Source organism: Chrysoperla carnea, chromosome 5 (assembly GCF_905475395.1).
Source record: "Chrysoperla carnea chromosome 5, inChrCarn1.1, whole genome shotgun sequence".
Lineage (NCBI taxonomy): Eukaryota > Metazoa > Arthropoda > Insecta > Neuroptera > Chrysopidae > Chrysoperla > Chrysoperla carnea.
Window position 1 is genome coordinate 10,471,092 of NC_058341.1, and position 13,820 is coordinate 10,484,911.

Genomic DNA, 13,820 nt, shown 5'->3' on the forward strand with positions numbered 1-13,820 from the left:
TCCTATCATTAATATTTCAGTGACATCTATTATATATCTAACGAACTATTTGTTCATTCAACTAATGGTAAATTGATCGATATATTTAAAATTACCACTAGCTATAGAAGAGAGTACACGGACGTCGGTATCAAGGTAAAGAAGGAATTATAAAAGAAAAAAATAATAAAAAAATTTCAAAAACTTACCGGGTGTTTCAGGTGTGGAAGGTGGTTTTAATAATGATGACGTAAGATTTGAAGGTGTTGATGACGTTAACGATGACGATGTAGTTGTAGCGGGTGTTGTTGCAGTCGTTAAAATTGGTGATAACGCTACCGTTGACGTAGTATTATTACTACTTGTAGTTGTGTTATTATTTGTTTCACTAACAATCGCAGCACTAGCCGCTGCAGCCGCCGCAGCCGCTGCAACCGCCGCGGCAGCCGCTTTCTGTCGTTCTAATAATAATAATTCTAAGGATGGTGGTGGTTTATTTTCATTATGTTGATTTACAACGGATAAATCAACCGAACGTAATATATTGATTTCACGTTTAATATCATCGTAATCGCGTTGTTGATCTAAACGTGATTCTAGCCTATTTATATGTTGTCTATTATGTTCTAATTGTTCTTCAAGTCTTTGTATTTGTGTGCGAGATGTTTCTTTAATTGATTGTAATGTACTTTGTAATCGATGTACTTGTTCAATTAATTGGACAATCTAAAACAGAAAAAAAAAAAACATTAAAAATTAAAATAAATTCAAAAAAATATATTAAAAAAGTGCATTCAAGGGAATTAAATCAGTTAAACATATTCAATTCTTTTCGAGAATCATTACCACGCAGTTAATCCTCATACTTTTGTTATCATTATAATAAATGAATGAATCTCTTAATACAAGAAAGTCGATACCTTAAAAATTTGCATCATTTTCGATAAAATGAAATAAACGTTACCACGCAGTTAATCCAAATAAATTTAGTATCGTTATAATATATCTCTTAACACAAGAAAGATGATACTATCGGAGAACAATAAAAAAAACTCAATTTTTAGTACCTCACACATCTAATGTATCCATATGAGAGTAAAAGATTATTATTTAAAAAAAAAAAACCAGTGAATATAAATGATATATAAAATGTATATAATAACTAAGCAACTATTATATAACGACTTCATAGATAGACATGTCAAATCAAGAACACGGAGAATTTCTCTTCTCCGGCTGCTCCACATGTTGGTTGGGTTTTCAAGTGAAGAAGAGAAGAGTCTATACTACAACTATACTATGTTATAACACAGAGCTGTTTTTAATGTAATATAATTAATTACTCGTTCTTCGATTAGGGGTGGCAAAATATATATATGTATATATATATGTAAAGATAGATGCAGTCAGTTGATTGGAATATTGGAGAAGGAAATGTATGGAATGGGGTAAGTAGGGCGCTCTGATACTACTAATATAATACACGTCAACCCCTTTGCTTACTTAACATATACACTCCTTACGGCACATCGAATCGTCATTATTTTATCATACCCTTTAATGGATACATCAGGTTTTTTTCTCCAAAGAGTTCCCGAATAATATCAATTTCAAAAATAAAACGCCTTGCGTCATTATTGAAACGATCAATTATTATCCTCATTTTCATTAAAAAACGTATATAAATCAAGTTATGGTGGGAGCGATGGGAAGAATGAATCTGCACACACAGATAAACAGGCAAACAAGAAAATGATTGAATAAAAACTCATGAAGCTTTGTAATCAAGGTGTATTAAATGTTCTTAATTAAAAAGACATTAAATTAAAAGTAAAACTTATTATTCTTATCAATATTTCTTATCAATAAATGCCTCTAAAATCAACAAATATTTAAATGTTGATCTCTCATTATTTAAACAAACAGATATTTATTATAATTTATAATATCTAATATTAATAAAAACTTTTTTAATCAAATCTTATTGCCACATAATAAACTGGTAAATATTATAAAAAATACATGATTATTAAGTCTATGGAATTAAAAAAGTAAAACATACGATTATTACCTATATTTTTGTTTAATTTTCTAAGAATAAAGACTTGCTTGGGTTGTTGTCTCTGATAAAAATATCATTTTTGAAAGATATAGAACATTTTTTTTTTGGTTTTATTATACGGTAATAAAAAAAATTATTAATTATTTTCAAATCTCCCCTTTAAACTTAATCAAACTAAAGATTATTTGAATAAAAAGTATAAAACATTATTTCGAAATGTTTTGTTTCATATTTTTTTTATGATAGAAGAGTATTTTTTAACTACTCTGAGCCCATAATCTATTATAATAATTTTTAAGATATTCTTATACTGTATTAATTTTGTCTTTCCGTAGTTAGAATTTAGTCTTGGGTCAAAATACTAGTTTTTTAGGGATAAACATTTCAGGATTCAGGGATGTTCAAATTGGATATTTTCATTTTGCGACTAAGATTTGAAGATAAGATTTAGTTTTGGAATACTATGAATATAAAAAACCCACTATAGATATTTTTTTAATTAACATGCTGTGTGTCAATGTTATAAGAACAATATATTTATAAAAATTATAATAATAAAAGAAATAATTTCATAATAATTTAATATTAGCCAATCACAATCATTTATTGCTTAGGATTTACTATAAAAAAAAAAGTATATTATATAGTTTTTAGATAAATAATATAAAATAAATAAAAAATTAAAGTATTATAAGTTGTTATAAATATATGATTATGATTAATAATAATAAAATATATTATATTTTTATTAAAATATATATATATAGTAATAATAAAAATAATTTTTATCATTTATTTATTAATTTGTTGACGCCTCTAAGCAAACAATAATTTTAATACCACCTACGATTTACTAGATGCTACCAATTATAATTATCAAACTATTATTTAAAAAAATATTAAACTTTGTATCATAATTATTGTGTGAATGTTCGATGTCCGATATTCAAAATTGGAAAACCATCGCAAAAAAAGATATTCCTTATTAAAGAAGAAATACTTTTTTAGAAGAAAGTTTTTTTTCGGCTTTGGATATTATTTGACTTTTTCCGTTAATATTATCCAAAAAGGTCCAAATTGTAGAAAATAAAATTTACCACTCTCTTAGTATTTTTCTTGAATTCATATAAATTTCAATGCTTGAATCGTTTCGAAGTAATTTGAGGATTGCTGAAGTTTTTTCCATCACTGTTATATTGGAGAAAAGTTTTACAGCAAAAATTTAACGGGTTTCGTCTAATTATAAATATTATCAGTATTAAAAATTTATTATTAAAAGTTAACTGTTGGTGATTACGTCAATAATAAAATAATTAAACAGAAAGAGGTACCTGTTTTTCAAGTGTGTTTATGTATTGATAAAAATTTTTAAATATGACACATGTATGTTATCAATGGAAAATATTTTCTAATCTAATTATTATAGACTTAATTTTTTTTTTTTGGAAAATTTTATAAATTATTAAAACATATTCGAAATTTTTTCGATGAATTTGGAATGGTGAGAATATTAAAAATAAACTATAAATATTATCGTCAGTTTTAGTACAGGGAAGTTTTTGTAATACATAATTTTTTATTTACTGTAGTGAAGGTTTCGAGAAATTAAAAATTTATAGCAATTGATTTTTAGAAAAAACAATTGAAAAAAACTAGTATGAAAACCGACAAAAACAAATGAATATCAAAACTTATTCCTTTTATCAGAACAAAAAAACAAAAAAATTATATTTTTGCATAGTAAAAAAAATATTATAAAGGAAAAAAATAAAATAATTTTTCATATTTCACATACTCTTTCTCTACTCGCCCGCTCTTCCACCCATATTATATATGATATGATTTCCTTTTTAAAAAAGTCAAACTTCATTTTTATATGAGAGGTGAAACAACAGAAAAGGTGGAAAAATAAGCTTCATACTCTATGATGTAATAACTTTTTCCCAACAACATATATATATATAATTTTTTTTTCTATTCTGACCGATTCATTATAACACGAAGCAGTTTTTACACAAAAACTTATCTTCATCTCTGTCTATCTATAATGAATGGTTATATATATATATAGTTCTACAATTGTTCAAACATATTGCCAACATATACAGAAAAAAAATACCTTAAATATAGCGAAAAAAAAAGCAACTTTCACACAATTAGAGTTTTGGTCAATTCTATTTCCTATACGTGTACCATTCGGTTACATTTACGTTGCCCGGGCGTAAAGAAGAATGAAATGAAACCATAATTTTTTTGTTCTATACTACGAGAGATATAAATTAACCATTTGTTATCGGTTCCGGTTTAGTTTGTGAGTTTATCGTAATTTTTTTTTATATATATTCAAATTCATATATTTATTAATATGGAGAAAATAGTACATCGTTTTGGATGTATTGATTCGACAATTCTCTCCTACTAGAGAGGAAAAAAAAAGCACATGCTTTTATGTGTCAGAGTTTAGTTTTTGTTATGTAGTAAGTAGGTAAAGCTTTTACTATATCATATAAATATTATTTGCTCTTATCAAACATAGTAAATTTGAATGTATAGTGAAAATAATTTAATAAGAAATTACTTACATCATCGGTTTGTTTCTGAGGTAACTTATTTCTGTATTGGTTTAATTATTTAAAAGTACTCGGAGCTTTGAGTAGTTATTCAGGTAGACAACTCCATTTAATGTAGAAATTCCCACTAATCAATTAAATTCAGGAAAATTGTAAAAAGTGGTCTTTCATTTTATTATGCGACCATTAGTGCTCTTGACATAGAACTACGATAAGAGGCTTTATCTGGGTTTCAATAGGAGTTGAATAAGAAACCATAGTAACTTAAAACAATACTGTTCAAATCAATGAAATATCAAATAAAAAATTGTATTCTCTTTTAATGGCCTAGTAATTTCATAGGCCACTGATTTTTCAAAAAGATTATAGTCTGCTTATGACTGACTGCCATATTGAATGGTTAACTTTCGATTATTTTAAGATTTATAAGTTATATTTTCCTTACAATAAATTTCACTATACATAATCAAACTTAAGAGAAAAGTAACCACGATGGTCATTGCTCGAAGGTATAAATTGCAAAAAAATAAAAAACAACCACACACTATATGGATGCAACAAACAACAGGAGGGTGGTAAAAATCAAAGAGGGTAGAAGGGGTCGGTAGATGAAGTTGAAATACACAAAATATCATTTTATTAGACTTCTCTCTATATAATATGCATACCAAAAAAAATAAATATTTTTTGCTACCCCTTCTCTGTGTAGCAGAAGGTTGATGAGGTTTTGGTCAGTGGTACTAACTTTTCTATATCTCAAATATTATATAATATATTGGACAATATTTATCATAACTCGTATACTAAAAAGGAAGACGAAAATTACGTATAGTGATATATATATATATACATATATACACACGTATTAAGGGGTTCAATACCATATATAGGGAATTGGTACGAGAAAGAAGGGAGTGGGGGGTAGATAAATGCTTTAAAATGCTTCTATGATTGTTGATGGCAACAAACAACAGTAACCTCATTTTTTCTCCACGATATTTGAACTCATTCCAAAATTTTTGAATATATTTATATATATATTTGTAAGGGTTTCCGGGTTTTTGGTTTTCCGTATTTTTTTTTGTGGCCAATCTCATACTGTATATATTTTGTTTATTGCATAGTTTTTGTTGATTTATTGACCACTGTTGCTTTGCCCGTGTACATCAATTTATTGTTTTTTTACACCTCTATGCATACAAATTATATTGTCATGGGTTCGAATCTTACAGATGTTGAAATTTTTTGTGACTTGCTGGTACCGCCTGTAGTCGAAATCTCAAAACATGTGTTTCGAAGAAAGAAGCAGAAAATGAATGTTGATATCACACATGGATACCAAGATCTTTGATTGTATAAATACACTGAGGTAGCATGAGTTCTTCAAACCATGTTTTTTTTTACACCTACAAATTGAATAATATTTTTTTTTAATCGTTCTAATTTTTGTTTTTTAAATATTTGTGTGAGGTGTTATCTAACTTATAATTCTAGTTGTTGTTGAGTTTGGTTTTTAGATAATGAATGTTTTAATATTTTTATGGCGACAATATGTGTGTTGTCGTTGGGGATGCCATAAATAAATATACACTTTTCTAACTTTTTTTTTTTTAATACAAATATTTATTTTGAATTGTAATAAAATTTATATGTAAGATATATTCTATTTTTTTATTTGTATGTTATAAATTAGTTAGGTTTTATTTTCGAAACTCAAGTTAATAAACAAAACCTTTATTATTACACAGGTTTTTGAAAATATTATGAGAAAAATTGAATGTCAAGCAATCCAAACTTCTAAAATTATCACTTTTGTTTTCAAAAATATCTTATAAATAAATGAGTTTTTTTGGTAGTAATTTTGCATTTGGGTCACTCCTTCACCCTATGATAAAACACATTCTCTAAGTAGTGTTTTATTGGATGAGTTTTATTTCGAAGAATGTATTTTTTATTAATTGACTATAAAAGTAGGTGAATTATCTCGTAAATTAGGCCCCAGATCAAAATTTGGCAAAGAACATTTTCTTTTTTTTTCTTAGCTTATTCAGGAAGGGAAAGTTATATGTATACAAAACATCTGATATTGAAGAACTGTACGTATGGCCAGTGAAGAATAATTTGTTCAGGTAGAGAAAAATCACTTTTGTTTTATGACAAAGTAGCAATTCTCGAACATTTATTATTTCCAAGAACATTTAGTTAGTAACAACTGTCAATTTTATTAGAAAAAGTAAATATTAAATTTAATAAATTGACAAATACTGCAAATAAATATTATATAAATATAAATAAATATAATAAAATAATAATTGAACATATTATTAAATCCGTAATAAATAAATTGAAAATATTTATATAAAATTATAAAAAAAATTGAGTGAATAATATATAATGGCGCCACAAGTCATAAATACTTTAAAATGAATAATCACATATCACAACTGATTAGAAATACAAATAGCGCGATGTTAACTATTCATGCATAGATATAAACTCTTTTTTTTGCACGGCGTATAATTTCTGATAAAGTTGTTTGTTTAATCATTTCTTTTTTTGAAAAGGTGGTTGATTTGTATATCGGTTTGTGTCTAAGATATATAACATGGTCCAGTGATTTTCACTTTTGGAATTACACTCTGAACAATCAGTATACTGTATGGTCCATGATCGGATACAATTAGTAAGGGGACTTACATGAGGGTATCACTAAATAATCGATAAACTAATAAATTATTTTTTGGTTTGTGTCTTGAATACAGAAAAAAACAAATGAATAATATGCAAACACACCCTGTGAACAAATCAAGAACAGGTTTTCGTGTATACAATATAGAAAAAAAACCCGTTCTATGATATAGATTGATCATAATGAATAAAAAAGGAATATGTATTGGGGCAAATCAAAGAAATATTAAGGGGTGTTTATATTTATGATAGGGGGTTGAAGGGGTGTATTATGAATATGGTTTTAAAAACGAGAGATGGTTTGAAATATTTCAATATGAAAATTAATTAACATCCAAATACAATAAGCTAGTACAACTATCAAATCAATATTTCCTATATATATATATATATGCTTGCACATTCTAATACATTCTATAAAATGTATATATCAATCTATAACAAACCACCTTAATACTCCCACTCTCATCCCCACTCCAAAATCCTTCTACTTTTAAAATCACCTCATACATACACTAATTCTCACACGACAGTCAGAGAATACGCTATGTTGGTTGTATCGTTGCAAGGTATTACTCTCTATCCAAGCCAACAGACTCTTATGTATATGTAATAAGTAACATGGCTTGTAGTAGTTAGGAAAAAGGGGTAAGCGCCACTCATTCCCTATTTACTCTGTGTAACGAACATCACATCAATAATAATTGGAATGAGGTGATTACTGAACTAGTGTGATGGTTTTATATGTGGGCATCATCAGTTTTATCGAAAGAGGTAAGGAAGGGGGGGGAGGAGGAGTTGTAGGAATCAGTTGGTGTGGATTGATAAATCGGGGGTTGTTTGGTTTCGTTGTTGTGTTGTGTTGTGTATAAGGAATGAAATCAACGTTGCATAAATATAACCAATATGCAAAATAGTCGTTCAATGTTGAATGAATGAATCATCTTCATAGAAATAATATATATAGAAATATTTCTCATGCACACTTATTTTCTATTATTTCTATATAGAAAATTAATCATTTTATATTATTCATTCAATAATTTTTACTTCTATATATAAATTCGAATTTTACTTGAAATTTTCTCGAAGCTCTAGAAAATCTTTAGAAAAGAACAGAAACTTTTTAGAGCAAAGCTACCTTTAAATTGAATTTTTTAATTGACTCAAGTCTTACAAAAATCTTATAGGAAAATATACATTATGCAAAGTTATTCAGTCAAGGTATAAGTCATTTTCTTGTACTGTATATGGATGTTACGTGATTGCTTAAGCTAAATTTTATGAATATAAAGATGAATATTTTATTAATAAATATTTATTTTTAATTAATAATAATAATTATTTGTATTTTTCTTATTTCACAGATGTCATGCGAATATCATTATATCAAGTCAAGGGATTAAAATCAAGTTTTAAATAAATATAATTTATTGTCTGTCAGTATTATTCCTTCGATTCTCCTGCTGGTGCCAGGAGACGCTTATATAAATCTTTTAAACTAGTCAGAAAAACCATATCATTTGAGAAGGTTTCAAATAATGTATCGCAATTTTCAGGTTTTGGCAATTTTTAAATAAAAAAATTTTGCGAGAAATTAAGTACACAAATTTCCCTCCAGATAATGTTGTACTCAATAAATATAAGCTAAGCTTTGTGATAAGAGTGGTTAAAAACTGATTAAAATGTTGCGAAGCAAACTTTAAAAATTAACTTTTAGTAAAGTATTTTTTTTGATAAAACCATTGTCTCAAGTGAGGAAAATAACATAAAGAAAAAGGTAATCACTAAGAGACCCTTTTTAAATTCTAGACAAATAAAAAAAAATTCAATCTGATATTTCAATAATTGCAATTAAATAACAAGATTGAAAAAGGTTAAAGTAACAAATAATTATTAATAACATAGAAACGAACAAAATGATACAGACATAGAAATATTTCGAGTGTATACGAAGGTAGAGGAATGATTTTTAGGATATATGTTATAATACAAAGAGTACATACATGTGCATCCCTTAAATCAAATATGTATCCATTGAAGAAGGTATAAACCACGAAGGTATATACGAACATTTATGTCTATATATGTGGAGACAATTGGTTTGGTGGAGACAAAAACGGTGTGCACTAGAGTAGGTAGAAGCGCGACGGGTGCTTAGTGAAGTCAAGCCATTGGGGACAATCAAGTATGAACGGTAGAAAACGGAAAAGGAGGTAAAAACGATCAAATCATATGCCGAAGCACAACATATTACAAAACGTATATATATAATATGTTGTATATACATTTTCGAGAGAGAATCCCTTTATATGTTATATTGTCTCTATGGAATTATTGTCTTTCTTCTGTTGACTTCTCATTTCAAGTACCATTCTCTATGGTACATTATTTTTATTAATTTATGAAAAAAAAAAAAATTGTCAATATGTGGAATATTCTCTATGATTTATTATTTCTCATATTTGTTATAACTTGTCTAAAAAGTCTCTTCTATTATTTTTAGGAAAAGGGGTAAGAATTTATGTAACTATAACTATCTACAACTGTCAAATTCATAAGGTAATGGCAGAGGAGAGAATGTGAAGGTGATAGAAAATCATATGGAAAAACAACATTCATCCTCTAACCCACACCTTTCTGGATTTCTTGTATATATATTAACGCCAACACATTACACCTTTTTGCATATACATAAAAGCTTAATCATTATACACTATAACTCCTCTGCAACACCGATTCCCGATATCCGATCATAAACTTTAAACTATAAGCAATAGTATATAATGCATCATATATGATTCTAGAACTACAAATCAAATAATTTCGAAACACTGAACGAATTTTTGAAGGCTACTTTCCGATATTTAAATTCGAATTCGAATATGAGAGGGGAACTTCAATTTACATATCCACCAAATGGGTAAACTTGACAGTGGTTAAGGCAAAAAAAATTGCAACTGAATGAAAGCAATTGGGAGGAGGTATCTTCATTTTATAGATCTTGGTCTTGAAAAAAGTGTAAGATCTAGCCAGAGAAAGACCAGGAGTGACAACTTATCTATGGTATGGTAGCAAGTCCAAGACTCTCGCCAAGATGAAGATTCTCGCCAACCTCGTCGAGAAGCTAGTTAGTTCAGTGGTTCATATTTATTTCATCAATGTCCTATTGATAAGGCGCTAGTGATTGGGATGGTTAAGAAGAAGGTTTTGATGGTATGGAGTGTAAATTCGTATGCCTGCCATAACATTTGCTATACATGATGTATGATATAAACATACATTTTCTGTATGCATGCATTCTAAGCTTCCAATAATCAATAATTATACTCAAATATAAAGAAGAGGGAATGAATGAACGAGACGCAATACTTCTCCAATAATTTCTACCTCATCTTCTCGATGGTATGGTTGTAGATAGATTCGAACACCCATCACATGAACATGTTGTGTATATCGGGTCTAGAGGTAGAAGGAGTTATCATTTTATATACCGTGTGTTATAAATGCTGAAGGTATATTATATGCAAAACCGGTGTTCTCGTAGTCATCACCGAAGATAAAGTGAAAATCAAACTAGTTAGACAAAGAGAGAGACAATTAGAATAGTTTTCTATACATGTTTGTATGTCTAATGAATGATTTATACAAATAAGTAAAAATGTTTGGTTATGTTTTGTTGTCTTCGATAGATTAGTAGTTTGTAAATATTATTGTATTTCTTTCTTTCTTTTGTATTTCTAATTCATTGTATCTTTGTTTGTGGCTAAATATATGAAGTTCGAAAATTATTGACAGTTAAATAATCCCTCACTTGTAGTGTAAGTACGGTTTTATCAATGTAATGAGATCCGAACTCAAAAGGTTCCTACTTTAAATATTTTACGTACTCTCTGTAAAATTACAAAAGTGTATCTCTTTGAATTATATTGAGAAAGGTTGAGAATATTTCTCACTTATTTTGTCTGGTTTCTAGGAAGGTTTCTAGAAACAATAAACTACCTCTTTCTACGTATTGAAATTCTTATGTGTAAATCAAGAGCTTATATAATTTTCTCTAACTTCTCTCTCTCTAAACACGTCTATGATTAGTGTTATAATGATTTTCAATATATTTTCAAATTATATATTGAAGAATTATCCATTTATAGTTAAATTGTATTAGTAATTCGTATTGTGTTCGAACAGAAGATTTAAATAGCATGCATGTATGCTTATGAAGAAATATAATTTTCTATACTCTTATCCTTTCATGTACAGAGAGTCCTTTCACATATATGCACAGCTAAAAAGAAACTAGATTATTCCAAACTTCAGCAAGTCGCTTAAGAAGTTTTGTATAAAAATAACAGAGGGATTGGATTGGTAAGAAGATAGGGATTAAGAATAATCGCTTAGTTAGTTTGGTCCTTCGAGCCGGATAAAACTATTGATTAAATATAGATTTAAGGCTCTTCCAAGAAAATATGTTTAATAACTGAAAATAATTTTAAAATTGGAAATAAAAAATTAGTATTTGAGAATATTGTCTAGTTAAATAAAATTTAAGGGTTTTAGAGACTGGAAAGGCCGGTCTGTATTTTGATAGATGCAATTGTTCCATTATTATTATTATTTATTAGCATTTAGAGTAAATACAACAAAACGTATAGACAAAATATATATATACATATAACTAATATATATTGTTGGTCTGATATACTAATCTAAATGAGATCATCTCCGAAATATGGTTCGAAAACTTTATTGTTTCATTCGGTATTACAACCATGAATTGTTACATAAATCTCGAATTATATATTCCTAAAACAATATTATTCATAGTGTAATGTATCATTATAGCACGAAAACTATTGAAGGACATTTCCATAATCCGAGATAATCGATCATTTAAGAAAAAAACTACTACGTGATTTCAACAAATTTGAGTTTATTTAATCACAAATTGATAAAAACTCAAATAAAAAAATGAAAAAATAAATAAATTATAATGAAATTACGTATATTTAAAAATAAATTGATTGGTCGTTAATAAAGAATTCTCATTTATTAAATCAATAATATAATAAAATAATAATTATATTAATAATATGCAGGAATATATATATATTGACAAATATATAAATATTTTATATTTATAATGTAAATAACAAAATGAATGAATTTGCAAACTAATCAATTATCAATTAAATTTACTTCTTCACAACACGATTACTGACTATTTAAAATCGAAACGACGAACATTTAAAATAGACGATTGATGGGCGGAATAAGGTGGGAAATTGTGGTATGGTAATGATGAAGGAAGGTGATTTTCTATATTCTATGTAAGTAGAGAGGTAAATTGGAAATGTATTGAAGAAGTGTAGCTGTTATTACAGTTCGAAGGGTGAGCATACCTCCATTCATCTATAAAATATATGTAGTTTACTATTTAGAAGGACATTATACATTAAAATCATAACTGTTATTTTATATAAGGTGTTTCAAGATTTTCAATGTCAATCGAAAATTATATCCATTCTAAACTATAGCTGTTATTGGTAATTTCATTTTTGCAGAATTTAGTTGGAATTCCTGTAAGAAATAAATTGTCCCTCGTAGAAAAAAAAAGTAATAATAAACAAATTAGGGTACACTGTAATACGATATTGATACCTTATTTTTGGTCCTTCAAGCCGGATAAATTAGAATTGTTGGTATTGGAAAGATAAGGTTATAAAGTAAAGTTTCCTCAATGAATAAGATTTGCTAAAAGCGTGGGTGTCAGCACTTCTCAACGAGACTTTCAACTTAGAACAACACCACCTGTAATTCCCCCCTCCCCCTGAGAATAGTAGCAACGTAGTTGTAAATATTATATAAAATTAGAAATCGTCACAAAACATAATTCTTGAAGACGCCGTAGTATAAATTTATATATATTGAAACTATCAAATTATATTATATTTCTAATATCAATTTTCGTGCAGACATGATCTATCAGAAGTAACAATTATAATAATATTCAATACCAAAAACGATAGATGCACAATTCATTCTAGGAATAATATATATTAGTAAATTGTACATCATCGTGTATCCCTTTCAGTCAAGAGGAAGAGAATGAGTCACAGAGAGTACACCTTCCTCTCTAAATATGTTTATTCGAAAATTTTCAAATATATATCGAATCGAACATATTGTGTAATAGAGTTCGGTTATTGTATTATGTATGCCTTGACAACAATTATTATAATAAATTTAGTGTAAAGATTGTTTTTGTGTATGCTGTCTGTCATAAAATAATTTTATTTTTCCTTTCCACGGTTTTTGTTTTCGTTTTCTCCTTTCTATTAAAAGGTAACAAATAATAAATATTTATTGAATATTGATGACTGATTAATAGTTTTATAATATTATATAAATTATTTTATTGAATACAATATTTTGACGTTTGCGTTTTTTAATCAAGACAAATTGAATATATTTTGATTTTCATTTGTTTGTTTTTTTATATTTTTGTTGGAGGGGGATTTAAA

At 27.4% G+C, this 13,820-nt stretch overlaps 1 protein-coding gene across 6 annotated transcripts in view; it reads right to left on the reverse strand.

The window, feature by feature from the left end:
* The window catches only part of LOC123299774 (homeobox protein cut), a 124,433-nt gene that overhangs the window by 12,485 nt on the left and 98,128 nt on the right, over positions 1 to 13,820 (reverse strand). For all 6 annotated transcript variants that reach the window (XM_044882115.1, XM_044882114.1, XM_044882113.1 and 3 more), the window contains one exon: positions 189 to 705. In XM_044882115.1, coding sequence (XP_044738050.1) covers positions 189 to 705 — 517 coding nt within the window. The remainder of the gene's footprint in view (positions 1 to 188; positions 706 to 13,820) is intronic.